Source organism: Hemibagrus wyckioides, linkage group LG16 (genome assembly GCF_019097595.1).
Source record: "Hemibagrus wyckioides isolate EC202008001 linkage group LG16, SWU_Hwy_1.0, whole genome shotgun sequence".
NCBI classification, from domain to species: domain Eukaryota; kingdom Metazoa; phylum Chordata; class Actinopteri; order Siluriformes; family Bagridae; genus Hemibagrus; species Hemibagrus wyckioides.
In genome coordinates this window covers 642,347-663,798 of record NC_080725.1, presented here as the reverse complement: position 1 = coordinate 663,798, position 21,452 = coordinate 642,347, and the positions used below count along the sequence as shown (strand labels likewise).

Below are 21,452 nucleotides of genomic sequence, written 5' to 3'. Positions count from 1 at the left end.
GTAGACAAAACTATCAAACCGGACATCAGATTAGCACATGATTATATACATTTAATAATGACTTCTCAAATCAGCAACTCCTCTTTTTTCCACTCCCCAATCTACTGTTAGGCCGTTTACAGCATACTGTGGACTGATTCTGTGTCAAACCTATTTATCTTGTACCCAATGGAACTGTACCTTGTATGGAGGAAGAAGCAGTACCTGAAACTGTACCTTCACAGACTGCAGTGAGTAAAACTGCATCGCTATAATGAGAGAGTATAGCCTGTAAAATACACAACACTGCAGAGGAAAACTTTTGTTGTGTGAATTTATTAGCACTGGGGAACAACTATTTTCCCTCCTTCAAAACAAATGCCTTCACACTTAAACTGTATCTGGAACAAACAAACAAACAAACAAACAAACAAACATCTCTTTTAAACTGAACACATTAATAACAAAAAAAGTACAAAAAGTACTAAAAAATTAGTCCCAGTCTTCATCAGGTCCTACAGCAGTGCTCTGAGATGGTTGGGGTGTATGGTCCTTCAGGAAGGATGCACCCTAAACACAAAAGAGCACATGTTGAAAAATCATAAGAACTGAGGTTCACAAAAGCAAAAGTAGGACGTTCGGTGAAAATGTTGTTACCCTGCGAGTGTCAGTGGAGGCAAACACTTCACCACGTGGGTTGAACCCTGAGGTACCATGGGCACTGAATGCAATTTCCTCCAGCCATGAAGGCACTTCCTGCTGCGCCTGAACAAAAGAGGAAACCACTAAGTTTGAATACTCTTGAGAGACAGAAAAAAGTAGGTCCTGTAGAAAATTCTGGCATTAATGAAATCACAAACCCCTGAGAGGACTTTGACCAGAGAGCGAGCTAGAGGAGTGTCAGACTGTGGGTCAAAGAAGGACACGGCTCTTCCTGTGTTTCCACATCGGCCCGTTCTCCCGATGCGGTGCACATACTCGTCAATGTCTTTGGGCAAGTCAAAGTTCACCACATGCTGGACATGCTCCATGTCCAGACCTCTAGCAGCGACAGAAGTCGCTACCAGCACAGGACACCGACCTGTCCGGAAGTAACTGAGAGCTTTCTCCCGTTCTCGCTGTTCCCGATCGCTGCTCACAAGGAGAAAGACAATGCTTTTGAAGACATTTAAACTTTTATATACATAAACATACACAGAATGTCAGGGTAACTTGCTGAAAAATGTAACTGATGTTCGAACCAGATTAGGAACTAGACATTGCTTGGTGTGTCTGCACAGGTACATACCCATGGATGCTAGTCGTGGGTACGTCTTCCTGACAGAGAAATGTTGCAATGAAATCTGCATATCTCTTGGTCTCTACAAAGACTATTGTCCTCTCTGCCCCTGAGGATAGCAGAACATTACCTTTTACATTCCCATTTGACCACAGGATATTTGTTTGCCTCAACTCTACTTTGCATTTTGCAACTGTAATTGCAGGCAGGTCTCCATCATATGATTTTACACAAGAGATGTATCTGCTCTGCTAAACATCTGCTTATCTGATTAATGAAAAGTGCAATATACATTATATAAATAAAACATAAGATCAAGAGGACTAATGCTTTTTTGTTTTGGCTCTTTGTGTCAAATATTAAAATCTGATTTTTTGAAAGGAATAAAATGCTGCAATTCCACCTATATACATCCAGGCAAAACACTACAGCTGGCAAGATCTGAATATTTCCAAGCTTATTTCTTAGTTATACAGCAGTTAGTTCCGGTCCACTACTTTGATTAGATGAGCAGCAATTCTTATGTGCAACAGAAGCACACTGGGACGGTTTGGGTCACTCTGCTGTCTGATCAACAAATTCAGCAACAGTCCCACTGCAACCATCACTACAGTACAGTTAATGATGACATCAGCAGACTGAGCAAAGGTCAAATTTTTCAGGAATTTAACTTCAGCCTTAATAAGAAAGCTTGTCTGATTAAGATGCAAAGAAAGAAGGGAAGACAATTTTGCCAAATTTATTCTCCAATTCATCCCAAAGGTGTTCTATGGGCTTGAGGTCAGGACTCTGTGCAGGCCAGTCAACTTCCTCCACACCAAACTCACTCATCCATGTCTTTATGGACCTTGCTTTGGTCACTGGTGTGCAGTCATGTTGGAACAGGAAGGGGTCATCCCTAAACTGTTCCCACAAAGAGCAGGAAATTGTCCAAAATGTCTTGGTATGAAGCTGAAGCAGTTCCTTTCACTGGAACCCCTGAAAAACACCTGAATTCAATGACTTGGAGGGGTGTCCCAAAACTTTTGAGAAAAATATATAGTGCATCTTTAACTGGAATGTACAAATCCATGTAAGCTAGCAAGACCACTGTAAGTCAATCAGTGAGTGTGGTGTCTCTGGAATCCACAAAAACTGTCAGGCTTTACAAAAATAGGAAATTTAAAGCAAAACCATTCACATTACTGAATACATAACATCCAGGTCTGTTTAGAATATTTCATTAATAATACAATGTATAGTAATATTTCAGAATGAATCAGTCATCACTAGGTCAAGTTGGGGTCACCTGTGGTCTTCAGCAGCTCCAGCAGCTTCTCCCTCTTTGAGTACTTGGTGACTTGAAGGATGAGCTGCTTTATGTCACTGCAGGCTCCTCCCACAACTCCCACCGCCAGGAAGAGATAATCCACTTTCAGAAAACAGGCTGCCAACCTGGAACACAGATAAAATTGTTTTAGTGAATTTAATGAAAATGTTTACAGCATGGTATAGACTGTTAGGCATCTGACCATAACAGTAATAGAATATACTCCACACAATGTGTTCAAGATGTGTGCAACATACTATAAATCAGTTTAAGTTACTTTTTCATTTTGGAAAAGAATTAGCTAGCTTCTCAAAGAATTAGCCAGCTGCCAATTCATATCCACCAACATTCTTTACTAAAAATGATGGGATCATTTACAACCAAGTGGCTTCCAGAAACACCGTTTAAGTAGTAACCCTGATAGTGTGTTAACCAAAATATGAAAATGACAGACCTTTGAATATCCTCTGGATAGGTGGCACTGAACATCAGGGTTTGCCGCTCTTCTTTAGAAGGCATTCCTGAAGAGTTCACCAGCTTTCGCATGTCTGGCTCAAAGCCCATGTCCAGCATCCGGTCAGCTTCATCCAGCACCAAATAACGCACTTTACTCAGTTCAACCTGGGCAACACAAATGAGCAAATTAACTGCAACATGCAGCCTTCACTTAGGGACTGCTAATTATGCAAAACTACTAAGTACTGAAAATATATATATTATATATACACACACTATATGTATATATTTAAAAATACAGCTTTCATTTGCTACAAACAGTTTTATTGCTAAAATAAGCCACCAAAGGTTCAAGACCAGACTGAATGGTGGAAAAGGCTTAATGTTTTGTGTGGAGTCCATGCGTACGTGACTGATAAATGAGCTCCATAACATTGCAACAACAGAGGGTTGTGCAATGCAGTCTTAGATGCACTAATTACTACCACTATCAATTATAAGCCCCAGTGAAGCAGAATCATTTTGTTGATTGAATAATGATTTAAAATTCTAGTTTGCAGCTCATCATATTTTAAGATGCCAAGTTTCAATTACTGAAACTACAAATGTTCCTCTCAAGGTAGTACTTACTTGGAAAATTCTAATACCCTGAATTTTAACTAAATATTTACTAATATATCAACTCTCAGAATGAATGTAAATTACCTTTCCACGCCCAATAATGTCCAGCAATCTTCCAGGTGTCCCACACAAGATGTTACAACCCTTCAACACTTCTCGGATTGAAAATCCGGTGTTTGTGCCACCGTAAACCACTACAGGACGCACACAAGTGCTACAAGAGATGTGTTCCAAAAGTGTTTGTCTTTTGTGGTAAATTACATCATAATCCTAGAGAATTACACTAGAACATTAATCCTATGACAAAGCAGCTCAAGAAACTTGCCAAAGTGCCATTTGTTTCATATGCATCACTTTGAGAGACAAAAAAGAATTATGTAAATGTTTAAGACAGGTTTTATATACCCATAGGCAAACTTGCGGGCCTCTAGGTAAATCTGATAAATGAGTTCCCTGGTGGGGGCCACAATGATAACTTCAGGCTCCTGCACCTCGCTGAACTTGCTGCTTGCCGCAGCGTTGCTCATGAGATGCTGCAGAATAGGCAGCAGGAACGCAGCCTGAGGAAGGCAAAAATAAATAAAATTGCTAACCCACACAGTTGATTTTTCCAGTTTTAACCACTTAGGGTGATGACCATGATCATTTACAGTAAGCAATCAGCACAAACACAGCAAGTCACACTAAAGCAGTACTTGAAAGCAATGCATCAATTTATTGCAACTTAAATCCTGTAGAAAAATATTGTTCCATAATATTTAAAAAACAAATTATATTACACTAAGTGACATATCACCATTCTAAAACTATTTCTAATCAGTGTGTGTTACAATATTGATGATAATGCTAGATAAAATGTACTGTGACAAAATTCAGAGTAGCACTAGGTCCGCAACTTAGGAAATGAGCTGTAAATGAATCAAAGCCAGTATGAGCTTTCTGCTATATAATCAGCAAAGCAAGCGTGTTTAATATATATATAGGATTTCATCAGATAACCCATTAAGCAGGGCATGAATAAATAAATCTCATGCCATACATCTGAGTGAGGACTCACCGTTTTTCCAGATCCGGTCTGGGCACAAGCCATAAGATCCCTTCCGGCAGAAATGATGGGAATACCATGCTTCTGAACGGGTGTAGGCTTCTCGTATCCTGATTTGGCGACATTTCTGTTAAGAGTCTCACAGAGTTGAGCTTCTTCAAATGTCTAGAAGCATGTGCAAAAAGACAAAAAACAAACCCCACAAGCTTTTGTAACTGAAATGTAATTAAAGGAATCAAAACCATTTGCAGAAAAAAATGAAAGCACAATGAGATGTTAAAATGAAGATCTCCACTCACCATAATTGCTTTGGGCGGGTTGCTTCCACTTACATCTACAAGGATATCATCATACTTGTCAAAGTTGACGCCTGTTGCGTAGTGGGCAAAAACTGCGTTCTCTTCTTCTGGGGGTGGAGGGGGTATATAGCTGACCTTGGCTCCTACAGGATAAAGACTGTGTGTATTTTTTATCAGTCACTAACAGTGTCTCAGGTACTAATATATGAGGAATTACAAACCTGCAGATGTACCACCTTCTTTTTCCTCACCATCCTTCTGTAATCCTAATAAATTAACAGAAAACGACAAGTTAAATCTCAATCCCTTCCAATTACAGTCATTTACAGTACAAAGTTACCTCTTGAAAACACCTCCTCATCCCGTCCTCTGTACCCTAAATATATTTAAACAAATAGCAGTGTGAAAACAGACACTAAAGCTCCATTAAGATTAGTTTATTTAATGATTTTGGTAAAGGATTTACCATAAAAACAACATCCAGACAGCAATATCATTACCACAGTAAATGCAGAGGAACACCTAAGTTTAACCCTGGATGATTAGAGCTTAAATGACAGCTCTTCAAAAACCTGCTTTTTACACACATTTTCAAGACAATTTCAGTTGTGTATTATATGAAGAGCAAGAATCATGCAAGACAGTCACCTCCACCAAAGGACCTTCTGCCTTCAATGTCACCATCTAAGACAGAATGAGAAACAAATGGTAAAGATCATCACGCATGCTGAAACAGATAAATCTCTATTCTGCTGTGTGCTTACCTGCTCTACACCCTATTTGTTCGTACCTTGTCGGAAAGCGCCACGCCCTCCACTCGCCCCACGCCCACCTCTGCCACTAAAGTCACTTTTAAAACCTGCAATAATCAAAAAACCACCACATCAGCATATTTTCAGAAATATTCATTGCTCATATATACTGACAAATCTCTGGGACCTTTTACCTCTATCGTTGTCATTTTCATCACGGTCTGATAGAGAGAAACAGACTACAAGAAAATGCTCACTATGGCTTAAAGTGAATAAATAATTAAAGGGCATTAGATTACCAGAGTTAAAGGAATTCCTAAATCCTCCTCTTCCTCTTCGTCCTGCCATCACATTAAAGATCAATACACAGCTATAAGAAGGAGTTTTACCCAAACTAGGCCCTGAATACTTGCCTCTGCCTCCACTTCCCCTGAATCCACCACTATTCCAGGAGCTGCTACCATCAACTACAAGCAAAGACACAGTTCTAAGTCTGTCACAGTGGTGTGCTGTATATGAAGGTTTAAATCATCAAGGCCTACTAACCTTCTTCATTTCCATTTTCATCAAATTCTGCATAGAAATGCAAACAGTTACACATCTCTTACAAAGCACAATCAAAAAAGCATGAAATAAGAGAGACAAAAAGGAACCTGAACGGAAGCTCTTGAAGCCTGCACCTCCTCCTCTACAGCCCCGACCTGATGGTGGAAACATCTATGAATAATTTGGTTTAACACTTAACAATTGTGTTCCTTTAAAACACAGACCAAGAGACTCACCCCTGCTGCCTCCTTGAGTCCCAAAACCACCATCACCATTTTCACAAGGACTTTCCTCTTTGTCTAGAAACACATTAGTACATTCCTCTTTAGATCACACAGAAACACTATGTGGTTAAACGTTTGTGAATACCTGATCACACCCACATGCCACAAAGTTTAAAGCCTAATGTACTGTATAGCATGTCCTTGTTTGCTGTAGCATCAAGATTTCCCCAAAACGAAGAGACTCAAACATTGCTTCAGCATGACAATGGCCTTGTAAACAAGGCAAGATCCTCTAAAACAGTTTAGTTTATTATGGAAGAACTCGAGCTGCCCGAGCCCTGACCTCAATCCCACTGAACACCTCTGGATGAACTGAAACACTGACTTGACCCCAGGACCTTCATGTGACATCAGTAGCTGGCCTCACATATCTTTTAGCTGTAGGGATTTGGTCATTTGTCCCAGAAGGTCATAACAACAAAGGCTTGAAAATGTGATGGTCAGGTGTCCACATCAGTCATATAGTGTATGTAAAAGTCAAATTAGTGGATTATATAGCCAAATATAAAGATAGTGTTTACAACTAAAATTTAATACATAAAAAATATGACTGAACATAAAGTACCTCTTAGTTCTGATAATATTCATGACTGCCTACCGTTGATGCTTTTAAAGCTGCTTTGTTGGCTTCCACTGTTCCAGGAGTTCCCAGCATTCCCTGATAAATGCAAAACGAACAATAGAGCTCTCTACACACACACACACACATCCTACCTACATAGAAAAACCAAGCAGCTTGATAGATATGGGCAATCCCATGCAATTATCAACCTATCCATGGAAAAACTAACTGGTAAACCAAATACAGTTTAATTGCTCTAATTACATTTGAGGGGAAGTTGCATCTAATCCCACACAGAAATGGTTTCAACTGACCATTTTCTCGATTAATTTCTTCTTAATATCAGCTAAAGCTAAGAAAGGACAGCTAACCAGATTCTAAAACAGAAATTTAATCAGAAAAGCAGATGTAAAGACAATTTCTTTTCCAAACAATAAGTAATAAAAACACAATTGACATTAGTGCTATAAGAGCACATACTAAAACTGTACCTCTATCCCAAAACACCTACACATGTGATGTCTCATCCATAATACAGATAAAGTTCAGCATCTTAAATAGCTACATGAACATATAGTCTTTTATCAGTACGCTTTCTTTAGGAAAGCTTAACATCTTCAAGATTGTACAAACACAGATTTCCAAATTAATGAACTTTAGTAAAGCTGGAATTGTCAATTTTCACACCAAACGTACTTAAGAGCTCCATTTCTAGTATAGTTTGATATCGGAATATTTTAAGATGAATGAAATGTTTTACCAAATATCATGTTGCTCACCACAGGGCTCTGTAGAGAGGACAAACATATTTTAAAAGAATTAACATCCTGTAGATTACTGTACATCATATACTGATTAGCAAGCTATAAAGACTTTAATCTCTAATGTTTGCTGTGTAGAGTTTCGAACTCTTGAACTTAGAAAATAGAAAAAAGACCATTCCCATTGTTTCACTGCAAAATGAATTAAGAAAAAGCAAAGCAGTACACTACACTATATATGATTAAATAACGGAGAGTCTATAGGATTGTACAGATTCTCTCCACAGGAAATAAACGTGTGGCTTTTGCAGAGTAAAAAAGAGAATATATAATAATCCCCTACTGCATGCTGCCTCTGAAATAGTGTCTATTTCTATAACACACCATAAACATGGAATAAACACAGAAAGGAAAATGAAGCAACATGCTGAAGGCTAGCTTACGGCCTGGATGTGAACACAATGCAGCCATTCAGTTATCAGCACTGGCTATTGTCTGAAACTAATTTCACTCTGTATGGGTCAGTCACGTGTCTTTATGCATTATTAATCCACAGATTGAGACAGGTGACAGATGGCTGTTATACCCTTGTAGGGAGGGTGCGGACATTTTTCCTGCCATAATTTGGCTCCACTGGTTCCCTTCGTGTGAAGTGTTGCTGCAGAATAATAAATAAAATCCTTTCATCAAATTTATCCTAAGAAGGATTTCTGTTCTGATGGAGACAACATCTATAGGCCAGATAAACACTGCAGGATTCACGAAAGAAAAACCAGATGCCCAGACATCCATGGGATGTCCAGACAGAGAAGCGTGAGTGGTCAGTCCAGAGAACACATCTCCACTGCTCTAGAGTCCAGTGTCGGCGTGCTTTACACCACTGGATCCGACACTTTGCATTACACTTGGTGATGTAAGGCTGGGATGCAGTTGTTCGGCCATGAAAACCTGTTCCATGAAGCTCTCTACGAACTGTTCTTGAGCTAATCTGAAGGCCACACAAAGTATGAAGGTCTGTAACTATTGACTCTGCAGAACTCTGTGCACTTCAGCATGTGCTGACCTCGCTCTGTTATTTTACACGTCCTACCACTCCGTGGACTGAGTTTCTGTTGTTCCCAATTGCTTTCACTTTGTTATAAAACAGTTGAGCGTGCAATATTTAGTAATGAGGAAATGTCATGAATGGACTTATTGCACAGGTGGAAACCTATCACAGTACCAGGCTTTAATTCACTGAGCTCCTGAGAGCGAGCCATTCTTTCACAGATGTTTGTAGAAGCAGTCTGCATGTCTAGGTGCTGGATTTTATACACCTGTGGCCATGGAAGTGACCGGAACACCTGAATTCAATGATTTGGAGGGGTGTCCCAAAACTTTTGCCTATAGTGAATATACATGTGTGTGTGTGTGTATATATGTATGTGTGTATATAATATATATATATATATATATATATATATATATATATATATATATATATATACACACACATATATATACACACACATACACACACATACATATATATATATATATATATATATATATATGTATGTGTGTGTGTGTGTGTGTATATGTGTGTGTAATATATATATATACACACACACACACACTTATTGTCATGCTAATGTCTTTACATGGAGCCAGTTACCTGCTCGTCTTCCTCCCAGTCCTCCATAGCTGTAAACGGTGGATAAGAGCTAAAAGAAAGAAATTAGAGATATTAAATTATAAGTTTTTAGCCATCTTTGAGTTTTGTAGCTGACGGAAATGGTGACGCCACAAACCTGGCGTCGAATATATCTTAAAATAGCTGTCAGAAATTCACCACATTAGAAGTTTAATAAAGGTCTTACCTGTTTTTTGTACACATTTCCCAACATTTTACTACTTTATTTTTAGTAAAATTGTTAAATAATCTTAGTTATCGAGCTTCTGTCACGGGCCTGTCATTAGCTAGCTATCCGATTTTAGTTTGCTAAGCTCCGTGTATTAGGCTAAGTACAATTAAACAAGTTTAACGGATGAATACAGGCATGATTGTCGATTGTAAACGTCTAAGAAATAACTCTGAAATAATATTTACACCGTTTTATTAAATAAAACACGATATCGAACTGCGTTATAAGCACGCGCACCTTCCGCTCTCTCTCTACAGCGACATGGCGGTTTCCCTCCAAACAGGCCTCCACTGTAATTTAGCATTTATTTAACGAACAAAGCCGAAAACTATCGCTTCATAACAAGGAACTTTTACATATCGTGTGTAGAAATTAGATTTTTTAGTATTTACAATCATTACAGATCCAAAATAACCCACGATAATTAACCTTTCATGTATTAACGATACAGCTCGCATTTTAAATGGTGATATTAAAGCTATTTTGAATATATTTCAATAGATCATTCACAATAATGTGTTTACTTTAAAGAAACAAAAGAAAAATTGCCTTTAAACTTTGAGATGCGTCTCGGACTGTGATCTTCACTCTGAGGAGCGGATCGATGAAATGGAGAGAAGAGGCGAGAGACACCTGGGGGGAGGGGGGAGGGGGGTATAGACAAGGCGTGATGCAGCCTTCATTAGCTATCACAATTACTGTTAATAAGAGTTGTCAAGTTTACGATAGATAGATAGATAGATAGATAGATAGATAGATAGATAGATAGATAGATAGATAGATAGATAGATAGATAGATAGATAGATAATTATTATTATTATTATTATTATTATTATTATGAAATCATAGGCTCTAGTCCTGGTGTTGTCTGGTCAGTGGGAGGTCAGTACAGTTGTGACAGTAGGATGACCCAATATCCAGTCTAAATGTCTTTTCAAAGTGACAGTTGGGGAATTCCCCTCTGCTCCTGATACAATTCCTTCCTTATATCACACTAAACCATTTTAAAACACCTGATCACAATTAGTTTTTCCCCAAGTATATTTAGAATTCCTCATTTTTCTTCATTTTACTGTATTAAAAGCCTGAGTGTCCTGACCATGGTCACAGTGTGCATTTTGCCCACATTTGTTTGTCATTGTAGTTGTATCTTTCCTCGTCTTTGGGCTGGTACTCTGAAGCATACAACTTTTGTATTTTTATTGTGGATTATTTATATAGTATTTTTATTGTGGATTTGCACTGTGTTAGTGATATGTTATGGACCCTCAAAAGGGCTTTTACTATTTTACTGTAGCTGAAAAGAGTTTAATGATCATTATACCAATATTAAATTAGATGTTAATAGTCACTAATTATTCCAAGACTTACATTCATACCTTTAGTTGCATTATTGTACACCGATCGGCCATAACACTGTGAGCAGTGAGAGGTGAAGTGAATAAGACTGAGTATCTCCTCATCATGGCACCTGTTAGTGGGTGGGATATATTAGGCAGCAAGTCAACATTTTGTCCTCAAAGTTGATGTTAGAAGCAGGAAAAATGGACAAGTGTAAGGATTTGAGCGAGTTTGATGAAGGGCCAAATTGTTATGGCTAGACCACTGGATCAGAGCATCTCCAAAACTGCAGCTCTTGTGGGATATATATATATATATATATATATATATATATATATATATATATATATATATATATATATATATATATATATATATATACATATACAGTAAGGGAAAAAATGATTTGATCCCCTGCTGATTTTGTACGTTTGCCCACTGACAAAGAAATGATCAGTCTGTAATTTTAATGGTAGGTGTATTTGAACAGTGAGAGACAGAATAACAACAAATAAATCCAGAAAAACACATTTCAAAAAAGTTCTACATTGATTTGCATTTTATTGAGTGAAATAAGTATTTGATCCCTTTGCAAAACATGACTTAGTACTTGGTGGCAAACCCTTGTTGGCAATCACAGACGTCAGACATTTCTTGTAGTTGGCCACCAGGTTTGCACACATCTCACATCTCAAGGAATTTGGGCCCACTCCTCTTTGCATCCACGACCCATTTTCAATGTCCTGGCTGAGGGAAGGAGGTTCTCACTCAAGATTTGACGGTACATGGCTCCGTCCATCGTCCTTTTGATGCGGTGCGGTTGTCCTGTCCCCTTAGCAGAAAAACACCCCAAAGCATAATGTTTCCACCTCCATGTTTGACGGTGGGGATGGTCTTCTTGGAGTCATAGGCAGCATTCCTCCTCCTCCAAACACGGCGAGTTGAGTTGATGCCAAAGAGCTGGATTTTGGTCTCATTTGACCACATGACCTCTGAATCATTCAGATGTTCACTGGCAAACTTCAGATGGTCCTGTACATGTGCTTTTTTTAGCAGGGGGACCTTGCGGGCGCTACTGGATTTCAGTCTTTCACGGTGTAGTGTGTTACCAATTGTTTTCTTGGTCACTATGGTCCCAGCTGCCTTGAGATCATTGACAAATCCTCCAGTGTAATTCTGGGCTGATTCCTCACCAATCTCATGATCATTGAAACTCCATGAGGTGAGATCTTGCATGGAGCCCCAGACCGAGGAAGATTGACAGTCCTTTTGTGTTTCTTCCATTTGGGAATAATCGCACCAACTGTTGTCACCTTCTCACCAAGCTGCTTGGCGATGGTCTTGTAGCTCATTCCAGCCTTGTGTAGGTCTACAATCTTGTCCCTGACAGCCATGGACAGCTCTTTGGTCTTGTCCATGATGGAGAGTTTGGAATCTGATTGATTGCTTCCTTCTGTGGACGGTGTCTTTCACAGGTGTCATTGTATATGTGTGTGTATATATATATATATATATATATATATATATATACACACACATAATTTTTATAATTACCTGATAGACTTCTTCCCAGTGCTTCACAGTTGAAAACGGTGGATATGAGCTGAAAAAAAAAAGTAAAATAAGTTATTATTCATCTGTGAATGTTGTAGCTGTGTGATATTAATGCAAATGGCATCAAGCCACAAACCTCACATTGGGTGACGAATATATTTAAAAATAGTTGTCAAAAATACACCACTTTTACAATAAAAGTTTAATAATACAATTTTAATAATAATAATTTTGCCTGTTTTAAAAACACCTTTCCAAGCATTTTCTTACTCCATTCTCAGTAAAATTGCTAAATAATTTCTTAGTTAATTAAGTACTATCACAGGCCTGTCATTAGATTGTCATTGTAGCTCCAATTTTAGCTTGCTTAGCTCCGTGTATTAGCCTAAGTACAATTAAACAATTTTAACGGATGAATACAGGCTTGATTGTCGATTGTAAACGTCTAAGAAATACTCTTTTTGAATAAATCTCAGATAAGATTTACACCATTTTATTGAATACAAACATGGTATCAAATCACATTAAAAGCATGTGCACCTTCTGCAGCTACAGTGCAGTTTAAATGATTTGGGATAAGTACATAAATGAGTAGATATACTTTTGGGCAGAATTGTACATTATGTTGCCAAAAGTTTTGGGACACCTCTCCAAATCATTGAATTCAGGTGTTGTTTTTGAGGGGTTGGGCTCAGGAGAGAATTAAAGCGGAGGCTGTGAGCCAGGCCAAAACTGGGACGTTTGCCTTTACATGCACATGAATGTAATATGGAGTTGTCCTGCCTTTTGCAGCTATAACAGCTTCAACTCTTCTGGGAAGGCTTTCCACAAGGTTTAGGAGTGTGTTTATGGGAATTTTTGACCGTTCTTCTAGAAGCACATTTGTGAGGTCAGGCACTGATGTTGGACGAGAAGGTCTGGCTCACAGTCTCCACTCTAATTCATCCCAAAGGTGTTCTATGGGGTTGAGGTCAGGACTCTGTGCAGGCCAGTCAAGTTCCTCCACACCAAACTCACTCATCCATGTCTTTATGGACCTTGCTTTGGTCACTGGTGTACAGTCATGTTGGAACAGGAAGGGGTCATCCCCAAACTGTTCCCACAAAGAGCATGAAATTGTCCAAAATGTCTTGGTATGCTGAAGAGGTCCTTTTACTGGAACTAAGGGGCCGAGCCCAACCCCTGAAAAACAAAACCTGAATTCAATGAAAAATTCTAAACTTTCGGCAATATCGTGTCTTTACAAGAGTAATGAACAGCTGTTATACACCACGAGATGGCGCCATCATAGAAGTCTTGTGATCTTACCTAACACTAGAAAGTAAACGATTTCAAACTTTTTCCTAGTCTTTTATAGAAATGCATTTAGTGTAGGAACTAATCACTAATTGCGTTTCAGATAAACACTCGTTAACAAAATATTCGTTCTTAAATGAAACGCAAATGCTAACTAATTAATTTGATTTATTTTCTAAAGATCTGAAGTAGCCCATGTTTCTATCTCTGTTGCAAACAACGTTCAGCTTAACGTTCCGTAAGCTGTGTTCCAAACCACATACTACCTTACTAAATAGTATTTAGTGCGCACGCGCTGTCGTCATACTGCTCTGACGTACTGTGTAGTAGGGTGGTCTGTGATTTGGGACGCGGCTGTAGGGTGGAGCTCTAACGGCGCATCAGAGCAAGCGGCTCACGGCAGCGAGTCCACAAGCCAGCTAACTGACGTTTAACCAGCATTTTCAGGAACATCATTTTATCTGCTGGGGAACGGGATTGTTTATATCGAAATATTGTCCGGAGGTGGACAACTAGCGGTCGATTGAGGAAGAGGTAAGGAGCTAAAGGTTACATTTTATTTCTTCGGGAAAAAAAGCCCGTTTCGTTCTGCCCACTAAACTTTGTCTGGGGTGGGAAGTTCCTTTTCCGACGGGTCGCTCTTGCTAAACGGTTTTCACAAAAAACTCGAAACGCGGTCCGTAATACGGTGTCAGGTCGAAAGATTGAAACTCTTAATGATTTTTTCTCCATATAAATCAACTTAAAAGTGAGCTGAATAACATTTGCATGTAAGTTGAGGCAGAAATGTTAGCTAACGTTGTAGCTCCTTAACAGAGCTCTGCTTTACCTGGTGTGCGCGTGCAAACGAAGCGGGGAAAGAGCACCCGACTAGTTTAGCTGGTGTTTTAAACACAAACTTTACTTCCATGTTCATTTAGAGTGTGGATATTTGTGAATTTTTTTAAAAACTAATCTGTTAGAGTTTGTAGAGTTTCCACTGGTTTGTGCCAGAAGTCTGAACTTGTGCAGTGAACGTAGGCGTCATGTAACACACACACACACACACACACACACACACACACACACACGACCTGGTGCAAATCTGTCACATCTACACTATTAATGGAATTGTTGATAATAGACAGACCAGAGGTTTATATTCGGCTTAATAACTGAGATCAGATACACACTGGAATAGGTATCTTTTTTTTTTTTTGTATGTGGAAAAGATAAAGTACACTCATGTGCAAAACCCCATGTGTATCTCGGACCTTCGCCTTCTTCACTATATTTCATGACATTTGTTATGGTTTGCCTTAGGTATTGCCAAGATCTTGCATAGAAGTGTGTGTGTGTGTGTGTGTGTGTGTTGTGGTTGTCAAACAGGTTGGGCCAGAGCAAAGAATATGCACCCTCAGGGTGAGAATACCTGAATATACACTATATTGGCAAAAGTATTGGGACACCCCTCCAGATCATTGAATTCAGGGGTTGGACTCGGCCCCTTAGTTCCAGTGAAAGGAACTCTTAATGCTTCAGCTTCATACCAAGACATTTTGGACAATTTCATGCTCTTTGTGGGAACAGTTTGGGGATGACCCCTTCCTGTTCCAACATGACTGCACACCAGTGACCAAAGCAAGGTCCATAAAGACATGGATGAGTGAGTTTGGTGTGGAGGAACTGGACTGGCCTGCACAGAGTCCTGACCTCAACCCCATAGAACACCTTTGGGATGAATTAGAGTGGAGACTGTGAGCCAGACCTTCTCGTCCAACATCAGTGCCTGACCTCACAAATGCACTTCTAGAGGAACGGTCAAAAATTCCCATAAACACACTCCTAAACCTTGTGGAAAGCCTTCCCAGAAGAGTTGAAGCTGTTATAGCTGCAAAGGGCGGGGCAACTCCATATTACATTCATGTGCAGGTAAAGGCAGACGTCCCAAAACTTTTGGCAATATAGTGTATGTAAAGGTATTTACCTGAGTATATAATGAACTCTCTGAGTTTAAATACTTAAATATAATAATGCACAGTATATAATGCAGTTTTTGGATTTGAATACCTGAGTATCATTTTATTATTTTATCTTATATATATATACACGTGTGTGTGTGTGTGTGTGTGTGTATGTATGTATATATATATATATATATATATATATATATATATATATATATATATATATATATAAAATATGATTTTTTTTATATTATATATATGTGTATATATATATATATATATATATATATATATATATATATATATATATATATAAAATATGATTTTTTTTATATTATATATATGTGTATATATATATATATATATATATATATATATATATATATATATATATATATATATATATATATGTATATGTATGTGTGTGTATATATATATAATATAAAAAATCAATCAGTGGTGGACCGTCAGGGCCAGCAAGTCCTTCTCTGCTGGCCTAAACAGCAGTGATCTGAATCACTGACTGACTGAATCACTGTCACTATATTTTCCATGAATGTGTATTAAATTATTCCCAGTAGTCTATTCTCTACATTTCATAGCTTTTCTCTCGGTTGCGCTGCTTCCAGTAGTGTATATTTATGATAAGAGTATTTATCCAATCATATTTCAGCCAGTGGCTGACATCATGTGTCGCCCGGCCTTAAGGCCTTCAGAATCAATAGTGCAGGCGCCCGGAGCTTAAAATAAGTGGCAATGAAACTGTTCCATTAACCAATCAGATTTCGAGTTGGCATCACTGGGGCCATCTAGCAGGCCTACGAGTACGTCGGCAATTGCACGTCTTTTGATTGGATAATTGGAGTAGTCAGAGGCAGCGACCCGCACAAACTAAATAAAATATATATATATTAACTCACTATGGCTGACAGAGGAGAAGAAATTGATTTGGTAGTGGACGTCCTTCCAAATACATTTTCAAGGCGGACTTTTCATGAAAATCCTTTTGATTCTTTAAAGTAGTCCGTAAGATTTTTAAAGAACCATTTCTGATTTTGGGGTGGACTGTGGGTTTTTTTTTGCTGCAGTGAAAGGAAACTTGAGACTGAATTGTGTTAATTTGTTTTTTTGCTATATGTAATGTAATTTTATTCATGTTTGCTGTGACACTGCTGTGAGAGCCTGTGACACAACGCACTGTTATACAGTGTTTCTATATTCACTGTGTCTCATTTCGGATGCTGCGTCCTCCAATACGCTTTTATTTTTACAATAAAAATACCTGAGTATAATGTAGAATATAATGTGTTCTCTTGGTGTAAATACCAGAGTATGTAATACAGTTTTTGGGTTTATGTAATGCACATTACAATTACAATGACTACAAAAGTGTGCATACCCTTAATATGAAATTCAACATGAAATTATACATAATGTTTAGTTCATTTTTCTCTATTTGATCTAAATATTCTTTAGTACTTTTACTTTACAACTGTTTCCAGTCTATTTGTCTTTCGCATGAGGATATTGTTTTTATTACTTTTATTTGTGATATTCACAGTTCTGTTAAAGCTGCTGATTCTTCTTGACGTCTCTGTTCTAACTATACTGACTATAATATATATAAATATTATATAGGAGATATAATATAACTATTCTCCTTCAAATTGCATGGTCAATCTTTGCTCATCCTTCTTAACATATCAGTCATGAATTGTGAGATATCTCACACTGCCTCATTCAAATTTTGCTTATGTGATTGATTTCTGACCATGACATTTCAGCTTCATCTGGATTAGTAAAAAATATCGGAGCACAAAATGCAGATGTTTGGTCCAGATACTTGCAGAAGTAATGAAACAACCAGATCCAAATGCCAGTGGAAGCGGTGTGTCCTTTGGGTCCAAGTATTGTGGGTGAAAAATGCATCGAAGTAATACACCCAACACGTTCAAATACCAGTGGGAAATAATTCACCCACTGGATTTAAACAGTCTGGCAGTTCACATAAAGTATGCTGAGAAGATTTTTCTATGACTGTCTAAGACTCAAGATTGTTGCTAAGTTAGTACTGCTGTTTATTGAGTAATAACTTCTAACGCTGCTAAATTTCCGTATTGAATGTATGTGTGCGTATGTATGTGTGTGTGTACGTATGTATGTTTTTCCTTTTAAAATGCCAATACGCTAGTCAAAAGCGGTGTATGATGTGACTATAATATCACTCAGAGATTGATTGTGTGCTTACTGACCCACATTCATTCAGCAGTGAGCATGCTGTGCTCTGGAGGCTTCACTCCATCATGATGGATTGTCACAGACTTTGGGTGGTTCAGCTCAAGGCATTTTCATTCCAGTTTCTCATATGGTGTTCAGTTCAGTCTCCAGTGAGCGTTTATCTGAGCATGTGGGCTGAACATCTGCACCGGGTGTCCACTCAGATGAATTTGTGTTGTTGTCGCTAATAAATAAGGAGCTGGTAAACATCACATATCAGTGTATGTCAGTACAACAGTTTTGTGAGTGCCAATATCGCCAAAAAGAAAACACAACTCTGATCACAGCTATGTGGAAACCAGGCAAAAGAAGGTCAAAGTGCAAACATACCATTTAACTATTAAGTAAATAACGATGCCAGCCTCTAGTAATATCTTTTTCATGTACAAACACTGCAGTTCAATGCCAGAGCCTTGCCCAACAACCTGCTGACGTTTCGTCAAGGACCCAAACACCATGCGCTCACATTCTAAACTTTATTATAGGAAGATAATTATATTCATATTTCATTTCCCTTACTCTATAATAATGTGAGTAACTAGCTAAAGATATTACACTACATTATCTGCCAGTTTTTTTTGCCTGCTTGATTAGGTTTCTGTAACAGAGATAAATGGGACTTGGCAGCATACAGTCTTGCCTGCCAAATGAATTTATCCAAACCTGATGAAAAATATTATGTCATAACTCTAAAAATCTATTAAACATTGATGTTAATTGAACATGCAATGTTTAAGTTACTGCTGCTCTTGATGGCTGTACTTTTTTGTACAAAGTCTGTTTAAATCCATTGATCATTTCACTTAAATAAAGAGCACTCAGTGCTGCGCTCGATACTGCAGACCAATCAATAAAGCTGCGGGGAGATTTAAAGTGGATCAGCGAGCGTATTGAACAGGATGATGTACTATGACTTGGTACATCACTTCTGTTGTTCCATCAGTGCATGTAATGCTGAGCTTCTTGTTCCTGTGCCACTGGTCACACATGCACAGAGGCTTCATCCATCGCTTCTTATTGGCATTTGATGTGAAAGGCAAGTTCCTTTCTAATAAACAATAGGACATGCAGCAGAGAAAAAGCCTTCCAGGAAGTCGGCTTGTCACGTTCCTGGTATTGTCCTCTAGAAACGTAGTGATATGACACACAGTACAGCACTGATAGGGACCCTGATTTCCGCTTGCATTCCCGCATGAATTATCACACACAAACTCTTTTGGCAGTGCATTTAAAATGATGGGAGCTCTGCTGTTACAGGCTGTTCCGGTCAGCAGCGAGCTTCTCCCCCTCTCTTGGAGCTGCGGGCAACAAGGTTGCCATTGATGGCACACTGTGTGGTATTGTGGTGGACTTGTGCGGAATGAAAGCTACCTTTGTCTCCTCAAGAGGGGCTATGGAGGAGAATCCTGCTGAGACAAGAGGAGAGAAGTGTAGCACCAGACGAGGACATGCTCTTTATACGTGGCCTTCACCAGGTGACCTGCTGCCCATCGTTCCAGATCACTTCCAGATCAGACGCAGAGGTCAAACTCCATGTGTGTACATGGGCGTAACCGCAAGCCCTCATCTGTCTCGCCTTGTGGACTATCAAAGGCTTTCTTTAGCTCTAGTTCTGATTAATCATATAAGTCAATAATTATATATTATATATGTTTATTTATTTGCATTGTTTTTCCCCCCATATTTAATACTGACAACATATTTTCATATGGATTTAAAGGTGGTTAAAAATGTAACAGTAATGGTATCACTGATTGCTTTTTTTTCTGAAGCATGCTTTTAATTTAGTATTCAGTTCATTAACAGAAAGTTTGTGCTGGCAGCGTTGAGTAATAATGGACAAGCTCCTGATGTTAGATACAGGTACAGGTTTTGTTATTAGATGCAGTTGTAGGCGCCATTGACATTCTCATCGTACACCGCTCTATTAGGGTTGGGGTTTATGGGGTATGAGGAAATAAACATGTTTATGGTTTGGACTGATTCATTAATCCACTTTGAAAAGCTCTCCTTTAAACTAAACTAGTTGGACTTCATAGACAAGCTCACGCGGTTAATATGACAAGTGACTAAAGGTTAAAGTTTTTACACCTTATTTTATTCTTATTTCCATTAAAAGCGTACCAAAGAAAAATATTTCTATCTTGTTTTTAAGTTTTATGCCTCCATGGTCCAATAGACAGATGTGAATTTTTTAAGACACTTTTATTACAACATTGCATATGATTTAAATTCATGCTTTTTAAATAAAACCCAGTGTATTAGCTTGTTCAGCACTATTTTTTCTGGTGCTTGGAAATCCTGATTTTAGAGAACTCGCAGGACATGGTCGCTGTGGATATCCCCTAAAGGCCATAAAACATGAATGAATATGAATATGGAGGATGTTCATGTTCCAAGAAAAACAACTTGCAGCCCTGTGACTTGTTTGTATTGGACATTGCACTGGCACTTATTAGACACCTTTTTTTGGAAGTACATAGTAGAAAGTAGTACATATCAACCAGATAAGCGATTTCATAGATTACACTTTCATAGCTATTACACCACATTGGACCAGGCTCCTCATTTTCAGAGCCCTAGTATGGCAGAACATCTGTGGTGAGTCTCAAGAAAGCTGATGACTGGAGCTGAATTAATGTCTGGCGTGTGCAGTGACTCCACAGTCTCTCCCGTTTAGGAGATTTGGAGTCGAGGTTTGTTTCGAGGTGCAGGAGGCTGTCTTCTACCAGTGTTTGGAGCCAGCCATATTTGGTCAACGCAACATGTACTGTTATTTCAAAGGCGAGAGAAATCCATCAGTCTTGAAGCCAGTCGGATTCCCTCAGCTTCTAACAGGACTCGTTTTATTAAAGCCGTCACACCCATTGAGTGAAGATGAGCTCTTTGATGGATGACGTGAAGCTTATCGAATGACTTTTTAAAAAAAAAAAAAAAAAATTCCTAAGCTTTCGTTGAAAACATTTGTGCTCCGATGCTGTCTGCTTGTACTCCATGTACAGTGACCGCACGAGGAGTGTCAGAATGGTGTTTGTTTAGAGATTGGAGTAATAAGGAAACAGGCGTTAGTCATTCCACGGTTTAAGCATATGATTACCAAATGTCTAGTTGCGAGGTCATCATGACTCAGTAGGAAATGTGCCATGAGACCAGAGGGAATGGGAATTGTTAACAGACGAGTATCTTGAACAGTATGTGCTTATTCTGTCACTTTTTTCCATCCTCTCTGTGACACTGATG

At 38.6% G+C, this 21,452-nt stretch overlaps 2 protein-coding genes across 5 annotated transcripts in view; one reads left to right on the top strand and one right to left on the bottom strand.

Annotated features, from left to right (window-relative positions):
• Nucleotides 1-347: 347 nt before the first annotated feature.
• Nucleotides 348-10,427, bottom strand: LOC131366597 (ATP-dependent RNA helicase DDX4-like). 2 transcript variants are annotated; one of them, XM_058411191.1, is made up of 24 exons: nt 10,347-10,427; nt 9,548-9,596; nt 7,893-7,920; nt 7,169-7,228; nt 6,523-6,585; nt 6,394-6,441; nt 6,287-6,313; nt 6,154-6,207; nt 6,040-6,081; nt 5,935-5,961; nt 5,779-5,847; nt 5,637-5,672; nt 5,329-5,364; nt 5,210-5,254; nt 4,989-5,131; nt 4,702-4,854; nt 4,050-4,204; nt 3,729-3,858; nt 3,022-3,188; nt 2,547-2,692; nt 1,268-1,367; nt 840-1,110; nt 637-744; nt 348-549 (listed from the first exon to the last, which is right to left on the bottom strand). In XM_058411191.1, exons 2-24 carry the CDS (start codon nt 9,572-9,574, stop codon nt 472-474), a joined length of 2,013 nt encoding a protein of 670 aa, XP_058267174.1. In that variant the 5' UTR covers nt 9,575-9,596; nt 10,347-10,427; the 3' UTR covers nt 348-471. The 2 variants fall into 2 exon arrangements, with proteins under 2 accessions (XP_058267174.1, XP_058267175.1); XM_058411192.1 differs by lacking the exon at nt 5,329-5,364.
• Nucleotides 10,428-14,355: 3,928 nt separating this feature from the next.
• Nucleotides 14,356-21,452, top strand: part of tln1 (talin 1) — a 68,896-nt gene continuing 61,799 nt past the window's right edge. For all 3 annotated transcript variants that reach the window (XM_058412744.1, XM_058412745.1, XM_058412743.1), the window contains exon 1: nt 14,356-14,523. The gene's annotated coding sequence lies outside the window, so the exon portion shown is untranslated. The remainder of the gene's footprint in view (nt 14,524-21,452) is intronic.